The following is a 24,680-nucleotide window of genomic DNA, read 5'->3' as shown; positions in this document are numbered from 1 at the left end:
GATTTAAGACTATCTGAATGATTTGACTGTTCCACAGATTGGTTTGTCTCACATGATTCAAGTTCAAACCAAATAAAAAGTAGATGGCAGATTAAAAAACAATAAGAAAGTTGAAAAAAAAAAAGCCACAAATGAGAACAGAAATGAAATAAAGTGACAAATAAATACAATGAGACAAAACAAAATGCAGCAAAGAAACTAAAATTATCAGAAAAACTATTTAAAAGCTATAAAAAGTAAGAAATAATTCTGATTTATGATTGTAGAAGTCCGGCTCCTATCTTGTTTAGTGTCTCGTGTCAGTTTTCAACAGTCAAAATCCCTGATGCAATTAAAATGAATGAAAATATAATATCAATCAGTGCACATGAATCAGACGCCTGTTAGATTTGCAGTCTTTTGTGAACCCGACCACAAAAAACCTGATGATAGTTTGTTTTTAACATCATCTCTTCTTGTAAATATGTGATTTAGATTAAATTACTGTTCCTATTCTGAGGTAAATACACAGTTTCATATAAATGTTAAAGTTTCCTTGAGAGTGTTGCTTTACAGACAGAGCAGTGTCTCTAACAGCCTGAATCGTACAAACAGGTGAAAGGTTTTCATGCTCAACGTACACGTGTGCGTTTCACGTCCCTCGGCTGCTGCAGGTTGACGACCTGTGAGATTCTCACCTGACAGATCTGCAGCATTAACCCACTTCCACAGTAGCACTAATCTGACACCACGGCAGATTATTGGCCACTTCAATCCAACACACACACACACACACATATACATTCTCTCCATCATACTGGTGACTCTATTCCATTATGTATGAGGGAGTTAGTTTGTCGCCTCACATTCTTATTCACTTGTGTTTAGGCCTCAAACGTCACAGAGGAGGTTTTTACCTTTTATTCCAAAAATTAGATCACTATTTAAATGATTTGTTAAATCTATTAGTCATCAAAACCTGTATCAAGCTGGTGAGTTCAATATTTTACCTGAAATCACTAATTAAATATATCTTATATATGTTTTAAACATATCTTATACATAACCCTGCCTCTGTATTTTTCATACCACGTTTACTTTATTTATTTATTTCCTCATCCATGTATTTATTTTTATAGTTTTATTACACGTTTCTATTCTCTATAAGTCAATGTGTTCAGTCCTCCAGGGCACTAGGTGGCGCCACATACTTGTTCACACAGGAGGAACTGCAGAAGAACAGTTTCATTCTCTTCCGGGGTAAATATTGATTTCAGGAAAATAAACATGCGACAATGTCACTGAACCACATCTGAACAGCTTCTTCTTGGTTCCTGCGTCTGTTCAGTTTGTTTTTCATCCTGTGAAACGCACAAGGACCTGAGGGAGGAAGGTACGTTCAGCGACATCACGTGGGTCACAACACGATGCAAAACTAAACTCACCTTTCTGGCAATTTAATGTTCAACTGGGTTCTGTCAGAATATTTCTCCTACTTTGACATGTTTTATTAATTTTCACTGATTATGTGAAGCTCCTCTTCAATTCGGCTTTGTTCACACACACTACACGTCACTTGTTTTGCGTTCATTTTAATTTGTAACGGTCCTTTCACCTTCTAATCAGGACGTTGGTCCCAGTCTGAGTTAGCGAGCTTCAGCTTGTTGAACTAGGTTACTATTAAAAATGAGTTAACATTTAAAGCTATTGAAGGCGTTAGCTACGCCCCGAATGTACATATATACCCGTAAATTACTCTAGAGTCTGTAGTTTCTCCGGAATTTTATATTTAGTGGGATTTAAACTAAGCTTTCGTTAAATTGACGGTTAAAGTAAAGTGAATTTGGCTGCATGACAAAACATGTTTATATATGTGTCAAGTCAATGAGTATGTCTGTTTAAGCTGATATTTACAACCAGATATATTTTCTAAAATCAATTGATTAATTCAATAGATTTTTCAGGATTATTCTACTTTATTGTTTAATTGAATGTTTAATTTCTTATTTATCTTGAAAATAATGCAATATAATGCCAGCAATCATCTATGTTTTTATTTTTCTTACACCACTTTAACTTAATCTAAGGATGAAGAATGATACCAGTTTATGATAATGTACATTTTTATATATTTTATTTGAAAATCATAGAAATTACCTGTAATACATTCACTATATTTAAACCTGGCTCTTCATGTCATAAATATAGTAATGATTTAGTGTTTTTGTGGATTCTCTTTCTACAGAATGTCTCTTCCCTGTGTGCGTCTCTGCTCCCGACACATGACCAGAGGGATCCAGGTCTGCGGTTATGCGACTGCCAGTAAAGCGTTCCGACCCCGGGAGAAGAGCAGCGGTGGTCCGGTGTTTCAGTACGTCGGGCAGCACAGGAAACCCAACCACAAGGTGTTCGTGTGGGGCTTCAGCTTCACCGGGGCTCTGGGCCTCCCCAGCTTCGTGGTGCCGGACAGCGGCAGGAAGAACCCGCGGAAGTACCAGCTCACTCCGTATCGCCTGGACACCGCAGAGCAGGTGAAGACATGACTCAGCTGGAGGAAAGCTTCTTACTTCATCCTCTGATCAGGAACTACAGAGTCTGGTTTAGTCTCAATACCTGCAGTTACTGGTGACCAGTTTAAAACAGAAGTTACTTGTGTTTGTGAGAAGTATTTGTCTTTTTATTCAAGTGCACGATCAATACTGTCTTTGTTTTATCCAACTTAAATTACATATAATAATACTACTGTGAACATGGATCATATTTCACCCACAACCACAGTTTTAATAGTGACAGAAATTCCTTTTAGAAGGCTGAACTCCTCTCCTGTTGCAGATCTCCTCTGCTGCTTGTGGTTACGGCTTCACCATCATCGCCTCCTCCACCAAAGACGCGTCCAAGCTCTGGGCGATGGGGCTGAACACGGACTCTCAGCTGGGCTTCCAACGCACGCAGCACAGCCGGCGTAAGGGAACCGGGACTGAGACACAGAAACACTGCTTCACCTCACTCTGCTTAAGCTGCTTCAAAACTTATAGATAAGAGCTGGAGCAGTTTGTATTTTCATATCAACACGAGATCGAGCTGGACCTGCTGCCTCCAAGTGACCATATAGTGAACTAATCTACAGAAAGGGACCAGACTCACATACTTTAGGAAACACACTGACTGATGAAGACCTTTTATAGTCATATACAGGTTTTGGGAGCTAAATTCCAGTGTTTCATCACATCCCAACACTTCCTCACTCCCTGTCTGCAGATCGGAGTTACGACTACGTCCTGGAGCCGTCCCCTCTGGCTCTGCCCCTCGTCGAGCCTCTACAGACCAGAGTGATCCAGGTCGCCTGTGGCCGAGCTCACTCCCTGGTGCTCACGGATCAAGAGGGGGGTAAGAGACTCGCGCCTCCCACACCAGAGGATTCATGACTAACCATCAGAGACTGATGACTGACTGCTCTGTGTGTTTTCTCTCTCCCAAGTTTTCAGTATGGGCAACAACGCGTACGGCCAGTGTGGGAGGAGGATAGTGGAAGATGAAGTCTATGGGTGGGTCCTCAAACACGTCAGCACAGACTGGCTGCTGCTGAGTCACAGGTTTCATCGTGCAGCTTCTGATTCTGGTCACATCCTCCAGGAAATTGAAAGAATGTCACAGGGAAAATGTCAATAAGTTCAATACACGTTCTTTGTTGGTCCATTTCTCATTATCAAGCTAGGAAGCTTCCTTTAACTAGACTTTGCATAATCCTGCTGAAAAACAAGCCAACAAACCAGTGTGTGTGATGAATGATTGAGTGTATTGTTTATCTGTGAGCTGTACGCCTGTGAAAGCAAGAGGGATGTTAAAGGACGAGTGAAACGCAGAAGGATGTGACCTCCCTCCGAGATGCTGCCGACCTCGAATGATGGATTTGTTATTCCTCTTGTCTCGTGTTCAAACAGCGGCAGTCACATCATTCACAAGATGCAAGGCTTCGACAGCAGGGTCACCCAGGTGAGTGCAGCCTTTTCCTGAACATTGTTTTCACTGAAGTCTCATCCTCTTGTTCCTGTTCCAGACCTTTGGATCCACAAATATACACATGCAGATTATTCACAGATAGATTTAAACCAGATTACACAGATTACACTTCCTTGAACAAGTTTGACCAGAACAATCTCCTGCTGTGTTCTTCATATGTGAAAGGGAAAAAACAATTTTCTGCAGATTACGGGTGAAAATACTTTTAAGTTTACACTTGATGTAACTCAATGTGAGTCGAACCTCTCCGGTCTTTATCTGGTCACTGAAGATGCAGCTCTTTTCTTCCAGGTGGCGTGTGGGCAGGACCACAGCCTCTTCCTCACCGAGACTGGGAAGGTGTATGCGTGTGGATGGGGGGCAGACGGACAGACGGGTCAGTGCTCTTCTCAAAAACATGACAATTTTTATATTGGACACAGTCGGCTGCAGACAGTAGGATTTTAAAACTAGGGTAGAGAGAGAAAGTGACGAACCAGACCCCCCCCCCCCCTCCCCCTCCGTTTCTTCGTCTTCCAGGTTTGGGTCACCACAGCTGCAGCTCCGGTCCGATGGAGGTGGGGGGGGATCTGGCCGGTGTCGAGGTGCAGCAGGTCAACACGTACGGAGACTGCAGCCTGGCCGTGTCCAGAGACGGGCAGCTGTACGGCTGGGGCAACTCCGAGTACCTGCAGCTGGCCTCGGTCACGGAGGCCACACAGGTGAGGAGAGCTGACCTCCGGCTGGTTGAGGTGTCGTCTGAATTGTTGTGATACACTTGAGTCTGGCCTCTGATCGGATGCTGAGAGGGTCGTTTGACTCTTGACGGCTCAGTTAGGTTCTGTTTCCACCTGCCACTCATCTGTCACAAGGTCTTTTCCAGGCTCCACAGTTCACAGCACTCGTCAAATACTTCAGAGCTGATGTTTCAAAATGTTGATATAAAAGAAACCAGATGAAAAGAGGAATTTTTTGCTCATGCATTCGGCTTTCGGGGTCAAATATATGATATACAAGATAAATAATCCTGGGTTGGCTGAGACGTCTCACTCGAGTGCATTAAAGTAAGACCCAACCACAAAGCCACAACAGGAGCACAACATTCACAACGGAATTGTGCGACTATGTATGTTGACAAGGAAACGAGCAGAGCTACTTACTATTTGTGAATCAGAAACACGCACATGTGCCGTAACGCCTCAAATAAGAAGCATCACATTTTTAAGCTGCAACTGACTTGACTGGGTTTTCCCAAATGTGAAGAAGAAGAAGAACAAACTCTTCATTCTCACTTCTGTTGTGGCCTTTGCATTTGTGTGCGACGTCTCGGCCCCCGTACAAGACGGGAGCAGAAGAAAACTCGACCAGATATTCTCTCACTCAACTCTTGTCAATCTTTGTGTTACAGATCAACTCTCCTCGGCGTCTTCCTCTGAAAGGCTGCGGGAAGGTGGTTCAGGCGGCGTGTGGCGGAACGCAGGTGGCTATTCTCAACGGTCAGTTTATACAAAGGCAAATGAACATGTGTGCGTTAATGTAAACGTGCACTCCACGTGTAAACAGACCTGAACTTCTCTGGGAGCCTGCTGCACATGTGTGGATCATGAGAACCTCACGTTGCCTCTCCTTGTTTAGTTTAGAGTCTGGGACAGAAAGCAGAAGAGAACTGGACCTGATTCTTTGACAGGAAGTCAGTGTTAAGATCTCAGAACTGGATTAATATGATCCACTTCCTGTGTGTCAGTGACGACCTGAGCAGCAGCCCTTTGAATCAGCCGCAGCTTCCAGAGTCCTGAAGATAAACAGTTTTTCCAGAACTTAAGTTTCCTTAAAGTCACTGCTTCTTGATCTTTTCTGGTGTCTTTTTATTCTCACTATGAGTCCAGATGTCTTCCCTGATGTCCTGCTCCTAATATCGAGCCACGTCTCTGTCTTTTATTTATTTGTCTTCGTCAGATAAGGGAGAGGTGTTTGTTTGGGGCTATGGGATTCTTGGAAAAGGACCACAGCTTTCAGAATCGTCGACCCCAGAGATGATTCCCCCGGCGCTGTTTGGACGCTCAGAGTTCAGCCCGTCAGTCGCCGTCACCACCATCCGATGTGGCCTCTCACATTTCGCTGCAGTAACGGGTGAGAACAAGTTCCTCAAGTCACTTTAACAGTTTCCTCAGACACCAGTGGAAAACGTGTCCCCTTAATCTGAAGCTGCATAAAGTGAGATGAGATTTACTGATGCCAGAAACTTGTTTATTCTTTTCCTGCAAGGATAAAAGAACGAAACATAAATCTCATAAACCACAAAGTCATCCAGTCTCATCCGGTCGGAGCTGTGAGGTGAAGCAGCTGTTTATGGCTCTGAACCAAGAATCTGAACCGAGACTGAAAGTGGACGATGAAAACAGACGAGGAAAATCCAGCTTTTATTAGTCGGACTCTAAAGCAGCAGACAACATGAATATTAAACATCAAAGTCTTAAAATCAATGTTCGGTCTTTTAGGTTTAGGCGATGGTGGAAAACAAGTAGAAGAACTGCACTCGAAGTATAATTGTACTTTGTGTTAATTGCTTTTTTAGGTACTTAATGCTCCTATTCTACTACATTTTAAAATACAATATTTGTTCTTTGTCTAGTAGTTACTGGTTAAACCAGAGGTTCCCAAACTTCTCAGACCCTCAAAATAACCATCTGAGGACTTGAGACCCTCATGGTTGCTGCAGGTGGTTGAGACATACAAAGAATATCGAGTCATATGGGGATGAATACAACTTTTCAAATAATAGTAAACTATACTACTTTGACATTGTATTTGTTTCTGGAAAACGTCTCAGGATCCCCAGCTTGGGAACCACTGGGTTAAACAACAAGGGCTTTTAGTAGTAAGACATTTGCAGGAAACTCGTGAATCTGGGTTGTTGTTATTTCCTCCAGCTTCATGTCCCATGTGACTCGTGAAGAGATGATGTTTGTCAAAAAGACAGAGCTCGTTCCCGGCTGCAGCTGCTCTGGGTCGAGGCTCAGCGGGCGCTCGCTCTCCCAGCGCGCTCATGTTTGATGGTTTGCGTTGCAGATCGCGGCGAGCTCTTCGTCTGGGGGAAGAATGTGAGAGGCTGTTTGGGCATTGGGAGCAGAGACGACCAGTTCTTCCCGTGGAGAGTAAGATGACACCGTTTCAATATTAGTCCTGCAAGCAAAGAGAGAAACATGCAGAAATGTCTTTAGAAAACGGCTTTAGACACTTTCAGAAAACAAAGCAAACTGCCTGTTCCTCCCCTGAGTTGTGTAACGTCTCTCTCAGGTGACTGTGCCGGGTTCGGTGGTGGATGTAGCCTGTGGTGTTGACCACATGGTGGCGCTGGTGAAGTCCCTCCTGTGAGCTCCTGCCCAGCAGCGATGGAACAGGCTGGATGTTTGAGTCGCGGTCGCCTCAGGGAGCCGACGGAGGGTTCTGCTGTGGGGTCCTGGCGCCAGCTGCTCTCCACAGGGGACGGACCCTCGGTGGCTCCTCGTGGAGACGTCCAGAGGCGAGTGGAGCTGTGGATTCTACAGGGTCATTGACAGGGGTCACTTCTTCCTGCTTGAAGGTCACACGGGACAGGTCCTTATGAACAAATACAGCTGAGAGGAGGATTCCTTTCACTCAGTCATTCACTCAGACACTTTTCAAACAGGGGTGTAAACAAATTTAAATTATTCTCTCGTTGCAGCTTCTTCAAATTTGTTTGTTTTTTCTCTGTTTGATCAAAACTGGAGTCGTAGAAAATAAAGACGTTTTAAGACTTTAGGTTCTGGATGTGTTTTCACTACTTACTGAGATTTTATAGATTTAACTGCAGATAAGTGAAACGACAAAATAAGTTTCAAATCACAGAATGAGCTTATTTTTTTTTTAATCAGGCAGACTCATTGGTCGGTCAAGCTAAGGTGGGCTGGAGTACGGGAGCCTAATGCTGCCACACTGGACAAAGACAAAATGGATCAGTATCATGTGATAATTTAAAAGGCATCACATTATATATTCATAACTTATTGTTAAAATATAAATCTTTTCTTCCTATAATGTAAAATGTATATCGTTATAACATGATATTGTAAAAAAGGATTTATAACGTGAACAGTTAAGTGTCGTTTTATGTTATAACATGAAGGGTTTTAATGTTTTAACACTAACACTTCCTGCTTGGGTCAATTCAAGGAAATCTGTTAAGTAGTTAAATAGGTTTTGTTTAATCCTGCTAACAAACAAACTGCTGTTCGGAATTTAAATGGTTCTTCATCCTTCCACCAAGTGTCTTGGTCCAGGAGTCTTTGCTTGATGCTGCTCACAAACAAACAGATTTAAAACATGACCTGGTAAAAGTTGTGTCCAGAAGACACTAAGTGGACATTGAGTTTAGATTCTGGTCAAAGTGACTTTCAGGTGAAGACAGAGCTTGATTGTAGATGTGACAAACAGACACTAGTGTGAGTAGAAGGTTTGAGCTTCCATATCCAGAGACCTTGTAAGGGGACACCAGTGGGCAGCACAGTGTGATTGTTGTTCTCTGTCTGGATGAAACGCTGACTCACTGACTCGTAAAGGTTTGTCTGGTGTGTGGGTGAAGAGTTCCCTCTGTGACAAGTGATGCATCAGCAGGATCGGATGTTTTCCTTGATGCACGTGGCTCCACTGGAGTCTTCACTGTGAGTCAGAGTGAGTGGGAGGCGAGAGGTGAGCGAACATCTCGGTGACACAGCACTGAGCTGCAGGGAGGTGAAGAAGAAAGATGATCATGATAAGAGAAACACTAACATGTGTGCTCCTCTGACCTGCTCCTCACAGAGGCTGCTGCTCCTCCTCCTCCTCCTCCTCCTCCTCTTCCGAGAGGTGCAGAGGAGCACCAGGCCAGAAATAAAAAATGTCTTTGATTCTAAATTTAAAGAATAAAGTCGTGGAATTGAGAGAACATTTTTTTTAATTTTGCACATCGAGATGTTTAAAAAATTGATAATTTTCAATTTAAAGTGGAACCATCCAGAATAAACTTGATATTAGACTTAGTTTGATTCTGAACTTTTTCATGACATTAAGAGTTTTTATCTCAACATTTCCACTTTACTCTCAATATGCAAATCTTTCTTCAAAGTGGAAATGTAAAGGTGAACAGTTGAGAAGAAATTAGTAAATCAGAGATTATTTTATTCTGCATATGGAGATTAATTAGAAATGAGAAGACAGAAGTTGAAAAAGTTGTCCCAGGGTAATTAAAGCGATTACAATCCAATGGGCTGTGGAGATTGACTGTGGTCATGGTCCCCAGAGGCAGCAGCCGGTCTCTCTCTAGCGCCCCCCGGGGGTCAACCTGTCAACCTTCATACAAGACGTGCCAAAGTCTAAAGTTGTGTTTCCTTTGGTTTTAATCAGGTGCAGGCTTCTTGTCTTTTCTCCATGAGTTCAGGTTCGGAGATAGAATCGGACGTAATGGAGATAAAGTCGGGATTAGCAAAATTATTAAACTGATAGATTTTACTTCTATTGTGTGTATTTGCTTGTTTGTTTATGAATATTTGTTTGTTTATGTACAATGTGTTTTAAAACCCTTTACGCTCTACAAATGTAATAGTTATAATAATAATATGGTCATATTTGATTGATTGATATGAAACCTTCGTGTTTTAAAATATTAAATTATGACCATGAATAAACCTACAGGAATTAAACCCATCGGTAATATCTTTGTGTAGTTTAATGTTTACGGGCAAATTCAAAGAAGTTTGACTGGATAATCGGATTCACATTTAATCTGGAAGCGCTGAAGAACAGTGATCAGAGGACACATCAGGATCAAAGGAGTGTGACAGCACCTAGTTGAGTACAGACACTTACAGAAACAAAAAAAAACTGAACACGTGTCAAGCTCAAAAAAGAAGCTTGTTTATTTATTTATTTATTTTCCACACAAGAAGCTCCCAATGAAAAGCTTTCAGACGTTTTGTCTTCGAAATGGAGTCAGAAGAAATGTCACCTCCTCGCGTGTTAACACTGATAAATATGAGCTCGGCTGATCGGTACCGGTCAGGAGAGCGGCTGCTGTTAGGTGCAAGGTGTCATGAAAGAATAAGAAACGAAAAAAAAAACATCACCAAATGCTTAAGACCAACAGAAAACTCCCCCCCCCCCTCCATCCCTCCCTCCCTCCCTCCGTTTTCACATCATGACAGGCCTGTGGGGGTGAACCTGCGTTAAAGTGCAGACTGGGTGGGGCGGGTGGGGGGGGGCGGTGGCACCGACATTGACCCCCCCCCCCTTCCCCTGTGTGAACCTTAGCTTATGCTTTGTGATTATTGTAGTACACTATCAAAGTGGCTCAGTAATTTTTTACCATGACTGATGCAAACATTTTTCATTATGGGATGTATCGTCAGGTTCTTACTGCGGATTCACACCGTGAGCAACTCGGTCCATCTTTAAAAGAAGCGTTGAACTCTTTCACTGCTTTTTACGTTGTGTTAAATATCTATTGATGAACAAATCCTGTGAGAAATAGAGCCTGTAAAACAGAGAATATGGATTTCACGTTTGTTAGTGCTGAGATTAATGAGGAGATTTGTTAGTTTCTGTGGAGGTTTCGCCTGTAGTTGTATTTTATATTTTCATTTGGATCAAGCCAGGCGACGGTTTCCCTGTTCTTATGCTATGTTAAGCATAAACAATTATTTATTTTTCATGTTCGACGTCATTGACCCGGGAGTTAACTCTGATTGAAAAGAAAAAGATGACTCACAGGTCAGAACATTAACAGCCTGTGAGATCCTCTCTTCTTTCTATCCGGATTTAATTTACAACGTAAAAGAGAAATGTTAAGTAGATTAAATGATTAAATCAAACATCCAACATTTCAGTGATTATTATATTTTCCTATATTAAATAATCTTTTAATGAACTAATCAAGTGCAACTGCGCACAACCTGTGCTTTATCTTAGAATCAATTAAAACTCAATCATAGATAGATAAATAACAATCGAGTTGTCTGTTTAAAACTTGTGTGGGTACATTCTGCAGATTCTGTGCTGACCAAGTTGCTCACAGTGCGAAAGAATCGAACTTACACGAGCACTAAAACATGAATTTCTCATCATGATTCACTTCATGTTTCACCAGACGAGGCGACTGAATTTAACCTCTGAAGTCTGACAGTCTACTTTCTGTAATTAAAACATATTCAGCAGCTAATAAAAGCAACAAAAAAAAACAACAACAACCAAACAAACCATATAACGCTTGTCAACGCCCAAATTGTCTCCTTCAATTGCACACATGTAAAGTATTTTGACAAAGGCATCAAATCAGGCATCAAACATCTTGGCACTGAGAAAAATGACCTGTGGAAAAACAAAAACAAAACCAAACCAAAAAAGAAATTGAGAACTTGAGATATACACACATGTATATATATATGTGAATATATCTCGTTCTTTTTTTTCAGAGTACATTCGTCATCCTTCCATCAGAGGAATTTAGTAACTAATACAGTATGGTGCTCACGAGGGTCAGGGAGTGGGAAGAAGCAGCTTTAGAGAGGAAAAGAAAGTCAGTCGGGTAAAAACTAAAACTACCAGAGCAGTGGAGGAGAAACGAAGAAGGAGTGAGGGTAAAGAAACCCATAAAATGATCCAGTAACAAAAAGGCATCTTCCCCATCACACTGTCAGAAAGAAAAAACAACTAACCCCACCCTCACTCTGTGCTTACACCTCTTCCTTCTCGCGGAGCCCTGTCCTCAGTCCTCCGCCGATACGCTCTTGGCACTTTTTGGACACGATACACGTTTGAACTAAGTGACTTGAGAAAACGCTCGTTCTCTCGTGGTTTCTCTCACTGCGACGCGCTCTCCGTCCGCAGAGCTCCGATCACGCTTTGGATGTTTTCTTCAGGAACCTGGAGGAAAGCAGGAGACATTTTAACTCGTAGAGCAACTTGTAGCTGTGTCTTCATGGGCACTGTGTAGATTATGTTTATAATGGTTTTGGTTGTCATTGGAATGTCTTGTATTCAGGGTTCATACACATTTTGTGAAATCTCGGTGTATACGGGGAGAAAGTGACAAAATGTAGTATTTAAACTAACAATGAGAATTCCAAGGCATAAATTATACCTTAAATGACACAAACCCAAATATGCCTGCTTATATTTTGAGTATATTAAATCAAAAGCATATTCATTATTTAAAACTCAGCGTAAATGAACGACATGAAAATATGAATAACAAATTTCCATGACTTTTCCAAAACTTGTGGGATTTAATTTTTTTCAATGACTTTTCCAGGCCTGGAAAAACACATTTTAAAATTCCATGACTCTTCCAGGTTTTCCATGACTGTAGGAACCCTGTGTATTGTATGTCTCTCACCAGGGCGTGGTCGAACTTGAAGGTGCTAATGTAGTACGCTGGAATGTCGGCTGTTGCCAGTGGTTCTGATATCTGAGCCACGATGCCGCACTCGTCTGCAGAAAGACACAATAAAGACACATTTACCAATCACTATTATTTATTAATTATTTTCAGGGCTGATATAGTTTCACCTCACCAACCTTCTCGTAAAGAATTGGAAAGTTTGCTCACCGAAGCCTAGAGGTTGACCCCCGATTCGAACCATTTTCCAAAGTTCACCAGAAGCACTGGTGAAGAGCACGTTGTTTGGAAACCTGGAAGAAATCAAAGGAGATGAGTCAAAAAATATTGTTTTTCTTTAATATAAGATGCATAAGGTTTATTTTTTAATAATACAATGTTCATGGAAACGTGAACGCTTTGCAATGAAAGACAAATCTTTAAGCTGTCAAGTATTTATATTAGATGTCTCTTTCTGCTTCAGAAGCTGAGCAATGTAAGTTTATATAAACTTTGACATCTCTTCAGAAAACCCTCAGGCTTTAGTGCTGAGGGTTTAAAGTGTGTCTTTATTCGGTGTCCTCGTGGGTTAAACCACGTCTTTGTTTCTCTGTAGTTAACAAACCTCAGAAACAGAGAGTGTGGACGACTTCAAGCTAACTATTACCCGTTCACACACACGAGGAGCAGCAGGGAAACTCTGTCCCACTCTGAGAATATAAGAATCAAATGGGTGACCTATTCCTTTAAGGCAACACATTAGATCTTACACAAACAACGCTGACCCACATGCTGCTCTATCAAAATATTAACTTCATTTCATAAAAACTTTGGTCCAATTACTGTTTCACCTCCAAATGCCTTCAAGTCACGCCTGACCCATTTTGAAAAGGGGACCCCTCATTTGTGAATGGACGATGAGATGTGCTAATGGAGGAGCGACCACATGGGGTCTGCAGCTGCTCCGGTTCCTTATAGCCGCTCTGCTTGATTAGACTCTACAGTGAGAAAGAGCGGGACGCAGCGGAGGATAAATGAGTCCGACTGAAACCCGCTGAGACGCCCGACTGCTCCGTTATCGCTCCCTTAAAACAACAATCATAAATTTGTTCCCCCGCATAAACATTAAGTCCCAGTTTATTCCCGGCCTTGAGGAAACCACGTCTGGAGAGGACGACTTTGGTTAATGACACAGCTGCTGGTGCTGGTTTCCTGATCTCAACCTTTGAGTCGTCTGCTCGTCCATGACCAGGGAGATGTAGCCCTCGATCAGCGAGAAGGAGAAGAAGCGGATGTGGCTGGAGTCTTCACTCGAGGCTCCGGGCTCTTTGGGCCTGAGGAGGAAAGGACAGAGCTCAGTGGGATTAGATATCACATGTTGGTCGGACCAGCTTCACTTAAAGGTTGTGTTGGTGAGTTGCCTGGGTGCACCCTGAGTTTTCAGAAGAGATTCATTACTTAGGCAGAGAGACGCCAGAAGTTAGTGAGCGAGTCACCGACAAGGCTAACTGACCCGAACACTAAGACAGGCATACACGCTGCGATGTTAGAAATGGAAAAGACAAAGGTCGCAGCATGACCCCCAGGTTATGTCCCAACTCTCCACAATGTTTCAGTGAAATCAGTTTTAGGTGTTTTTTATATTTTTGTTGCCGAGGTGGATTAGAGATCAATAAATCTGCCCTCAGTCACATCAGTGGACTCGAGGCACTGTGACGCGTGACCACAGCAACACAAGGAACCAGCTCAGACACGAATACGACACAATTAAAAGTCCTTTTGTGTGTTGAAGTGAGACGAGCAGGTTCTTACCCTCCAGAGTAGAACATGACGTCCATGAGCAGGGTGGCTACAGAGGGCAGAGTGTCGGGGTCCAGGCTGGTCACACAGAACATGTTGCTGGGACTAGATAGAGGGTGAATGATGGGACGGGGCACTGGAGAACAAAAAAAACATGATTCAAAACACGAAGCAGGGAAACAGCCACATGAGAAATATATAAATAAAGTCTATGTGGAAATAGTAAACGTTCAGTCTCGTTACATTTTGGAAAGCTGCGATCAAAAAGGTCAAGAATGAACTTTAGAGCTAAACTTAAAAACATTACAAGTGGAAGAAGGTTTGAACTTTGTCTGGTTGTTCACTGGTCCCAGGTTTATTACAGCAGCTGCAAAGCTTTGGACCAGTTTCCCCTTTTATAATTAAATGTTCTCTTCCAAAGGCACATTTCATTTTCAGCCCTTTATTTGATTCTTGTTCTTCTGTTTATCTCTTTGGTGGAAACTGTGGCCGTTTGAAATGTGCTTCACGATGAGTGAGAGTCTACAACAGTTATTGCCAAGGTCAAAAGATTAGTTTAGTTACAAAGATTAAGTTTGGACCTGCACACTCCATGAAAACCAAAATTAAACCGAGATAAGTTTGCGATGTGCTTTCGATTATGGTTTCAACTGGAAACCGTTTGGTTCACAGCTTCTACACCTTTTCACTTCCACTGTAGAATGAACACAAATCTCTATCACGCTGTATTTCTAAATTCAAGATGACATTCAGTTTCTTGCACTATTGAGTCCAAACCAGATTTAAAACGTCTTCTGTTTTAGCATCTTTACTGTGACACAGCAAGATAGTATTTCAGCTGCATGGATTGAGGTTCTGTTTGAGTTGTGTCCTGCTTTTCATCACTAGTTTCAATACAAAAACACACAAATGCACATTCACACTGTACCTAGTTTAGGTTTTACAAATCCGTTGGAGACTCCCAGATTGTGCGCGGCCACAGTCTCTCCGTTGACCACCCGCAGCAACGTGAACTCGGAAGACAGCGTGTGCATGACCATCGGCAGGTCTCGCTCTCGAACCTGACCACGGGGATACCAGAATAAAACACTTTTAAAAATATATAATAATAATAATAATACAATGTGTTTACGCTTTACAGCAATGATAAAGATCTTGAGAATATTGTTTTCACCCTTGTGTGTGTGTGTGTGTGTGTGTAGCTGCTCCGAGCGGCTTCCCTCAGTCCAGAAACTTAATGCGCCGTCTAAATGAGTGCATTCATCATTGGGGTCAGCTTTACTGCTTTATGTAACACAAAGGATCATGGGAATAATAAAAAACAACCCCACACATCTTAAGCTGCTCTGTCTCCTGCTCTGTCTCCTGCTCTGTCTCCTGCTCTGTCTCCTGCTCTGTCTCCTGCTCTGTCTCCTGCTCTGTCTCCTGCTCTGTCTCCTGCTCTGTCTCCTGCTCTGTCTCCTGCTCTGTAACACAACCCCACACAGTGGGAGACCTGATGGGTGTGAACCCAGCAGAGCTTCACCTCTTTTTAAAAAAATCTGATACCACCAGTCATAAGGATTGTGGGTGGGAGCAGCCGGCTCAGAGACGGGAAGTATGATACCTGGAATTCCAGAAAGAGGCTGAGCTGCTGATCCCCTTTATGTAACAGATTATCAACGTCCACACAGTTTTTTTTTTTATGCTTTCTTTCGTTTTCATAAACATGGCAGAGCTGCTCAGCAGACCTTGTTTTTCCACTGGAGCAAGGCAATAAAAAAAAGAATCCCAGTAGCAAGAAGTGCTTGGGTATGGGAGAGGATTTCTTCCTAAATCAAAAGGAAGCAGGGGAGGGGGGGCGGAGGAAGGTGTATTAGATCCGAGGTTATTGCTTCTTTCGCGTCAGACATTCGGACACAAACAATTGTGTTGCCAGTTGTTGTATAATAGTTACGTAATACGTAATATGGCTTTTAATGCTTTTCCTCTGAAACACATTGAAAACACTTAAAAACACACACACAATTAACCTGCAAACACAAAACCACTTCCCTTTCATTTCATTCAATATATTTACATTAGTAATTAAGTGAATCGTACTGTATATAAAACTATATATAACTGTTTGTTTACTCTCCTGCAGCTTAAACAACAGCTTCACATTAAAAGCATTCAACCGGTGAAAACCAGGGAGGCTTTTATTGTGAAGCAGCAATAAGAAAATCTAATTTTCAATTTCTTCCATTACTCAGGTTTTCACTGAACATACAGATAAATACACTTGATGCTAATAAAAAAATATATTTCCATTACGACTGAAATTAGATTTGTATTCCCTGGTTTTAGTCTATTTAAGTGTCTTTTTTTTATCTTCTATTCAGTTTAACTGTTAAAATCAAATCTAAGATGCATTTAAATATATTTTACCTTGACAAACATATTTCCTCTAAAATGATTTCATGTCTTATGCACAAACTGTATTTAAAGATGGATGAGGGCCCCCAAAGGTTAAGCCAAAACATCTCAATGTCCCCCTGGTGGCTGGATGCAGTATAGGTCATAAACCCCAGCTCCCCCATGTTAGTGGACAGGATATGGGTAAAACTACAAAGTACACAAAAATTACAATCTTCTGAAGAATTCCATTATTTTAGGTAGTCCTTATCAAACTGATTTATGAGAAGGGGTTGTGGTTCGGACAGGTTCGGTTTGAATCAGTTATTTGAAGCTATAGAAACGGATCGAAAGCTAAGACCTTCACAAACCACGTATATGTTCTGTGATCATGTTGAAGAGATTTGCAAACATCACCCTTGATTATTATCATCCACACTCACCAAAATAAAGTCCGTCTGATACGTCGACAGCATGAAAACTGAGATGTTGTGGTCGGCCAGCGGTGCGATGACCGATTTGGCGATTTTGGTGACCCCGATGGGTTGCGAGTTGGAGGCGTTGCCCCCCCCTGACACCACATTGAGGGCCAACCACGTGGCATCGGCGACGCTGATGTGCTCCGACTGAGGCAGCTCTGGGAACAGACAGACAACAAAGCAAATACACTTTGAGAAGAGGAGATTTCTGCTGAGATTGGATTGACTGAAGTAAAAACACACAAAGTACACAGTGGCAATGACACAAACTTGGATTTGTAATGAACCTAAGTGAGTTAAACTGAAGCCAAACTGTTGATTCTAGTTGTTTGAATATTGAATGTCTGCAAACTTTGCTTTACTGATACAGATTAGAAAGCTAATTCAGTTTTTTTATAATATTCTTATAGCCTCCTACTAAGTACCTCAATTATCCATTATAAATAGCGTATGTCCATATTCTGTTTCTTTTTCAAAGTTGAATTAATGTTTCATAGTTAAGTTTGAATAGAAAAAGGGCACAGACCCACTCAGAGCTGGTGACCAGTAGAAAATACCTGAGACCAGTTACGCAACAAACAGCCTGTGGTCTCCGGGGTAACCTGGAACAGGGTGTGTAAGTGTAATGACACAGATTCAGTCACTCGGCCGACCACAAAGCACCGCTCGGCCTCACGTCCATAATGACAAAGAGTGCTCAAACATTGGCAGAAGAAGATACGTGGAACCGGAGAGAATCAGAGATTACACAACGTGATCTCTTCTTCCTGCCCCCCCGTTCTATGGTTGTCACAGTGACTCTAACGACGTGCAGAGCGAGGACTCACCTTTAAAACCTTCCTCGTCCACGATGATGGTGTAGTCCTCCGGAGTCTCCGTCAAACTGAAGAACTTGCATCTGGGAGGGAGGGAGAGAAAGAGAGAGGGGGGTCAAATATATTAATTCATGATTTAAAATATATATATATATATATGAAAGTTATGTCACAGGATAGTCCATAAATTGATGGACGACATTTATGTATTATATGGATGCTGCCATCTTCTGCTGATGACTTCATTTTAAACTATAGTTTGTTCCATAGTGATGAGGTGTGCGTCTGTGATATTGAGGGTTTTTATTGGCTCAGAATCCCTCTGCTAAATCACAACAGACCCATTAAATTCAATCAGGCTGCAACAAATTACACACACTTATATTTATCACTCCCCTAAACGTGCCTGTTATTTTTTCATCAGGAACCATTCATTATTTATATGAAAATGGTAATAAAAGAAATCCCTAAGCCAGTCCCCAGTTTGTGTAATCTTGCTTATAAACAAATAAACAAACCAAAAACCATGTTGAGTATTTTGTGTATTTTCGTTACAATGGGAGGAAGTTGAGATGCGTCGTTATTCTATATAAACAGTGAAATGCCATTATACACAAATGATTTCATGTCAGCACCAAAACACAGGTTTCAGATTTCCGATGTTGAACATTTTCAAATTACATCCACTGTTTCCTTTTCAAATGACAGAATCCATTTTGTTACAGACCCTTTTCTAAATACTACGTCACAATTATCCTTGTGTGTGTGCGTGTGTGTGTGTGTGTGTCTGAGGCTGTTTGACAAGATTACATTTACCAAAACAAAAATGCCCTGTGGCCGTTTGGGATATTGTTTTGTTTTTCAGCTCGACATCATGTCCAGCAGACTTTCTGAGGCACAGTGCAGAGCAGCGGGCTGGAAAAACACAGAGCACAACACTCCTGTGATAATCACATTCTTTACAGGCCGGGCCGTTGAATGCTCGCACTTCATATTTGGCTGAAAGGTGTGAAGAGCGACGGGCTAATAACAGAAAGACTCCGAGCAGAGCTCTCTGTGGGAACAGCAGCTTTTTCTCTTGGAATTAAATGAGCTGTCAAGTGTCACTTTGACTCCCAGTGTGTTTTTTGTAAAGCGAGGACATTGGGATGACGAGAGTTGAATCTTTTTGTCTTGTGCCCGGGCTGATAATACTCTTCTAATCACGATTATGTCATTATGAGCAATACACAATGACTTACTTTGACAACGTCGACCCAAGAGGAACAATGAAACAGCAAATCACTGCATATGAGTCTTTGTTAGGCGGAGATCACGGAGCATTTACAGGGAGTATTTAGAAAAGTTCATTACATTAACTTCAACTAGGTTGATCGTCAGCAGAAAAAATTAAAAAGTCATTAAAAACTTCTACAGAAAACTAATTATGGCTGAAAGTTGTTGATGCACGTTAAAAAGGCGAAGTTTTCTCAAACGTAATTTCATGTTTCTTCAGATTTTAATACTATTATAATAAAGATAAGGGGGGAGGGACAGCTTTATACATCCAGGGCATCGAGTATCAAAAGCATGGAAAGTTGGAATAACATATAATTGGTGTTGCTATATAATAATTGTTCTTATTAGTAGTAGTATTAGCATATATTATTCTCTTTTATGTACATGCAATGTTCCCGATTCAAATCTTATATAAATATAAATAAGCAAGCAGAGATAGTAGCCTAAATGAGGCCACAATTAACTATTAGTGTCTTTGAGTGTTCCTCTTGACATTTTGTCAGGAAAAATTATTATAGACTTTTGTGTTATGGGATAACTTCAGGTACGTTTAATTTCAAGACTTCGGTACATGTCTGAAACCAGCTTTAGAAAAATCACGACGTCTTTGCTCAATCCTAAATTCCCACGACGACTTGAAATAGATCTAACGTCTGTGTGTTCCACTAAATACCCAGCATCACTGAATCCCGGCCTTAACACAACTCAAGTGAAATTTAATTGGTTGAAAGAAAGTTTTTTTAGACCAATAGCAGAACGATAATCATTGTAGCGCGATCATTCTCCAGTGCTGACACAGCATGGTGGAAATAAGTCCGGCTATTCGAGACTGAACTGACGGGAACTGGACTTGGTTGTTGAGACCAAGAGGATTTAACCTGTGTGGGGTCATAGTCAAACCCATTAGGGTCACGTAGTCCGTACTGGCTGGTGTTACACCAGTTGTTAGAGTCGTTGGCATCACCTGAGGACAACAATCATTCAAACACAACACGGGTGGGTCAACTTCTCTCGTCAAAACTCTCGGTGGAGGAAACAGCCAGTGTGTCTGAGATATGAACTCATTTTCTCGGGCTGATGTTAATAATTAGACCACAGAGAACAAGTGTAAATGTCTTTTCTCATTTCTCCGCCTGGACTATTTCAACGAGGGTTCCCTGAGGCGGAGAACGGCAGTGAATGAACTTTACTGTGTAGGATTCAAGTTTCTCAGATGTGGTTGAGATAGAGACGGACACACAAACACACAAAGCATTGGCATAATACATTCCCTAGTCCCTAACCTTAACCATTCAAACAAAAGGCCTAACCCTTATTCTAACCTCACCCTCAAACGGGCCTTGGTAAAAGTGGGGACCGGTCAAAATGTCCTCACTTGTAGGGTCTGTGGTTTAAAGGGTCCTCACAAAAGGAATAAGTACAGGAACCAACACACACTATCTCACTTACACACACACATTCATGCACACTCTCACGCACGCAAACACGTGCACACTCTCACACGCACACACACACAAAAGCTACAAAATGACACACACAAACAAGGATGGGCCTGGACACCGGTGACACACTCTCAGAACCAGACTGCGTTGGGAAAACCGCAGATTTAAGCCTCAACACCAGCTCAGGACCGCGGCTGCAGCTCGGTCGAGTCCCGCTAACCCCCCCACCGCAGACACACGGGTCCCCGCGACCCTCCGGCATCAGTTTACATGCGATGTGAACCCCATGGGAGGGGGGGGGGGGTGGGGGGGAGACATGGAGAGCAAGCGAGGGGACAGCGGAGAGATCCGACATGTCAGCCCCGGGTAGGGGGGTGGGGGGGAGTTACGTACCGTGTCCTGGAGGCGAGGAAGGCGAGTTTGATTAACGCGTGCGTGCAGACCTGGATCCCCTCCTTCTCTATGCTCGCTACTTTCAGGCTGTGCTCTAGAATGTGCAGCTCCATCTTTTCCGTCTTCTCATTGGAAGGAGCGACTAGGACGAGAGAGCACGGTGCCTGGACATGAGATGCATCAATAAATAAATAAATACACACACTCACTCACTCACACACACGCACACAACACGCACACACGCGGGCTGCAGGCGTTTGAAAGAGAGAAAGAAAAGAGGGAGGAAGAAAGAAAGCAAAGAGGTGAAGGGGAGAAAACGGTGCCGCTGTCAAAGCAGCGACGGAAACAAGCCGGGTTCCGGGCAGGAGGTTTTCACAATAAAGCTACGGGGGCCGTGGAAGATCAAAGCCCTGAGAATTGGGAGCAACACATGCAAATAAAAAGAGAAAACACGTTCAAATCAAGAAAAAAGACACAAATAGGAGGAACACATACAAGTAGAAAAAATACACATGCAAATTAAGTAAACGTCTAAGTTCTCAAACACATGCAAATAGAAAAAAAACACATGCAAATCAGCAAAACATGCAAATTGTTAGGAAAACATCTAATTCTTAAAACACGTGCAAATAAAATAAACATGTTCAAATCAAGAAATCATACGCATATAGAAAAGAAACACCTACAAATTAAGAATACAACTTCATCACTTTGACAACACAGGAGCTGCAAAAAGTCTCTTTGACCGTTGGTCCGACAAAACAAACATCTAAAGATCAGGCTATAAAGAATTGTAGTGGATTTATTCTAACAACGTTTTTTGTGCGAAACAATAAATATATAAACTGATATAAAGTTACACAGTGAAACCAAATTCATGTCTTTGGATAGAAAGTGTTTTTATTATGGTTATGCATAGTTCTAATAATGTACTAGCAAGTATAACTAAGTTAAGTTAATATAATGAAGTTGTAGATTTGATATTAGGATTCATCACCTCAGTAGTTGCATCTTTGTTATTTTAAAAGGAATTATTTTATTCTGTATTATCATCAACCCTCCCCGTGCCTTTATTTTGAAGAGAACCCCTGCGAGTGGAAGTGATTGTGTGCGCAGCTGGCTGCAGCTTGTGGGATCTGCTCAGTGTTGGTCCCCATGTTTGCTCTCCTGCTGGAAGAGTTAGCAGCTGGTCCCAGTGAAACAAACAACTTGCCATTCAACCGAGGGGGGCGGGTCTGCAGTGGAGCCAGGCATCATGGGAAATGTGGTTTTCCTGGGGATTGGTCCATAACGTGCATTGTGCTCCACACTGGATGTGAGGTGTTAGGTTAATTCGACTGCACTCTTGTTTATTTACATCAACTCAGAGGATGGACATTTTTTCTGTGGCTGAATATGACAGCTGTTATTTTTATACATGCAGCGTTCCACTTAGACGTCCCAGTTTATCATACTGGAAAAAAACAATGACATGCAGCCACTGTTTCAAAACAAAATCAACTCCATCCAGATTAGTGTTATAGCTCTGCATCAGAAGCCATCTTCGTCCATTCCATCTCACCTGAAATCACTTATGTGGTCACGCGCTTGTCTACAGGAAGCCGACTGTTCACCTTTCTGTTGCTTAGTTACAGCAGAAGTCGGAGCAGGGGTCTCACTTCTTGGCCGGTGGTAAAAGGGGAACCAGCATGTTTTTAAATGATGTTACGGTTAAATGCACTGTAATTGGCATCCTGTTGTATTTCCAGTGCATGTGTGAAATGTCACCTCCAGCTGTGAGGCCGCGGCGGAAATGTGTTTTCAAAGTTTTGCAGGGTGTGATTAAGTCGGTCTAAACTAATAATCTCACTTTCCACCTACTCCCAGGAACATGTTTCATTATTAAATGTGGCAGAGGAGGATCTCTTCACCTTTATTCCTCTCATCCGCTGATCTGTCCTGAAACCTCCTTCACAGTGTATCCATTTGTTTTTGCTGATTTAATCAATTGCATATTTTAAAGACATTTTAACAACATCTAAAATAACGTTTCTCATGAATGATTTGCATTGTCTTCTTGAGTGGCCTCATGTCAAAATAAAGTTTCAAAACAATCTGTATTTCAGTAGTGCATGTTCTAAAATAAAGATCCATCCACTGGAGATAAAGATGGACGACATGGCGACTACCAAAAGTGAAGCCAAAGCGTCCTGATCACCCTCTAGGGGCAGGCTGCAATATAGATCATAAACCCCACCTCCTCCATGTTAGCAGATGGGACATGGACCAAAGTAGAAGGTCTAAATACCGTGGCTCCATCCCTCTATCACTATGGCACACTGTCTACAGTGTATGGGAGTACAGTGGGAAGAAGTGGAGACACATTGTCTATGGTTCAATTAAACCCTCCAGTAATTTGTGTGCATTGTGCTTGATGGAAATGTGAGACGACAGAGTACATACAGTGATCTCAGGAGGCTGAGGGGCCCTATCGGTATATTTTTACCCTGGTGCCCCATAATAGGTTCATTCAGCCATGGATGACTCATATCCAGCTTCATCTCCTGGGCTCTGCTGTGCATGTGGTAACAACGTATGACACACGTATGAAGGAGGCTTTGCAGTACTAGCAGCAGTTATTCGGGTTAAAGACGTCAGGGTTTGAATAAGTGTCTCTCTTCCCATCTTGTGTCAAGGATTTTGGGCCTGAGGAAGAAACCATGCACCAACCTTTAATCCCTTCTTCCAAATCTCTAGCCGACAGCGAGCCATCTTGAAGTGCTTTCTAATCCTGGGTTGAAACTTGACACGCCACATCCTGAATATCACCAGACCTCTGCTCCTCGGCATTTCTCCCTCCGATAGACACTTCAAATGTGTTTGTTTCAGATAAACAAATACCACTGCTCCTCTTTCCTTCTGCCAACCAAAGGCTACATGTCTGCATTTCACCTGAGAGTCTTAAGCCACAAGTATATTCCCGTCTAAATAAATAAAAAAAGCCTCACAGAGGCACTGTGGTGTTAATTGTCTGTACCTGAGGGCCTCTGGTGCTGCAGTATTTCCAGCCAGCACTCTACATGTAAGAGCAGGAACATTTAGCTGTTAACAGCCCACAAAACAAAGTATTAATTAGACAAACAGGAACGGGGGCTCCGCGGCCACAACAAAGAGATAATTGTATTAAAAATGTTTCCCTGGTGACGGGGTAACTATTGAACTGTTAATCTTCACAAGGAAATCTGAAAGCAAACATGTCCCCAGACAAATAAATACACAAACAACGTAATAAGGACATTAACTGTTCACAGTTTAAAGCCAATGAGGCATTCCAAGCGAGAATTTCTCATTATGTTTTATGTCTATATTATAACCTTTATATATGATGACAGATGATCTAATAGTTTTCAGATTAAAAAATGTTTTCTGATATTTCTTCGGGTGCAAAGGAGACTGGAAATGTTGAATTAAAAACAGTTAAAACAACCGGATGGCGATCAAAACACTTTTTTTGGGAGTTGTTATGTCGTCCATCTTTATATAAGGTCAGTGGTAGCCGCCATGTACGAGTCCTCGACCAATCACAAGTCAGTCTCAGCTGCCAATCATTACTACTTAACACCGATTCTATCAGAAACATTAACACTAAGAACGACCTCAAATGACAGTCACCATCTTAAAGAAACATTAATGTGACCCAGCATCATGTTCCATCCACTAACATGGAGGAGTTTAGGACATATAACTGTATGACTGTACAAACATCTAT

The 24,680-nt window shown here is 42.0% G+C and overlaps 2 protein-coding genes across 2 annotated transcripts; one reads left to right on the top strand and one right to left on the bottom strand.

Moving 5' to 3' along the window:
- The first annotated feature begins 1,220 nt into the window (after positions 1 to 1,220).
- rcc1l (RCC1 like) lies at positions 1,221 to 7,761 on the top strand. Its single transcript, XM_062405955.1, has 12 exons — positions 1,221 to 1,372; positions 2,225 to 2,510; positions 2,812 to 2,941; positions 3,238 to 3,366; positions 3,458 to 3,524; positions 3,921 to 3,972; positions 4,291 to 4,375; positions 4,519 to 4,700; positions 5,387 to 5,474; positions 5,935 to 6,108; positions 7,048 to 7,133; positions 7,276 to 7,761. The coding sequence occupies exons 2-12, from the start codon at positions 2,226 to 2,228 to the stop codon at positions 7,351 to 7,353; spliced, it is 1,356 nt and encodes a 451-aa protein (XP_062261939.1). The 5' UTR covers positions 1,221 to 1,372; position 2,225; the 3' UTR covers positions 7,354 to 7,761.
- Positions 7,762 to 9,869: 2,108 nt separating this feature from the next.
- Positions 9,870 to 21,265, bottom strand: castor2 (cytosolic arginine sensor for mTORC1 subunit 2). Its single transcript, XM_062405963.1, has 9 exons — positions 20,933 to 21,265; positions 17,832 to 17,902; positions 16,969 to 17,162; positions 15,078 to 15,210; positions 14,162 to 14,285; positions 13,573 to 13,683; positions 12,581 to 12,663; positions 12,368 to 12,462; positions 9,870 to 11,895 (listed from the first exon to the last, which is right to left on the bottom strand). The coding sequence occupies exons 1-9, from the start codon at positions 21,043 to 21,045 to the stop codon at positions 11,833 to 11,835; spliced, it is 987 nt and encodes a 328-aa protein (XP_062261947.1). The 5' UTR covers positions 21,046 to 21,265; the 3' UTR covers positions 9,870 to 11,832.
- Positions 21,266 to 24,680: the final 3,415 nt, after the last annotated feature.

The sequence above is a fragment of the Platichthys flesus genome, chromosome 15 (genome assembly GCF_949316205.1).
Source record: "Platichthys flesus chromosome 15, fPlaFle2.1, whole genome shotgun sequence".
Taxonomy (NCBI): domain Eukaryota; kingdom Metazoa; phylum Chordata; class Actinopteri; order Pleuronectiformes; family Pleuronectidae; genus Platichthys; species Platichthys flesus.
This window is presented reverse-complemented; position numbering and strand designations above follow the sequence as displayed.

Coding starts and splice junctions, on each gene's coding strand:
- rcc1l (XM_062405955.1), top strand. CDS start 2,226: ATGTCTCTTCCCTGTGTGCGTCTCTGCTCCCGACACATGACCAGAGGG. Junction 2,942..3,237: donor ACGCACGCAGCACAGCCGGC/GTAAGGGAACCG, acceptor CCCTGTCTGCAG/ATCGGAGTTACGACTACGTC. Junction 4,376..4,518: donor GGGGGCAGACGGACAGACGG/GTCAGTGCTCTT, acceptor TTCGTCTTCCAG/GTTTGGGTCACCACAGCTGC.
- castor2 (XM_062405963.1), bottom strand. CDS start 21,045: ATGGAGCTGCACATTCTAGAGCACAGCCTGAAAGTAGCGAGCATAGAG. Junction 13,684..14,161: donor GTCATGTTCTACTCTGGAGG/GTAAGAACCTGC, acceptor TTTCCTCCTCAG/GCCCAAAGAGCCCGGAGCCT. Junction 11,896..12,367: donor TCAAGTTCGACCACGCCCTG/GTGAGAGACATA, acceptor GCTTTCCTCCAG/GTTCCTGAAGAAAACATCCA.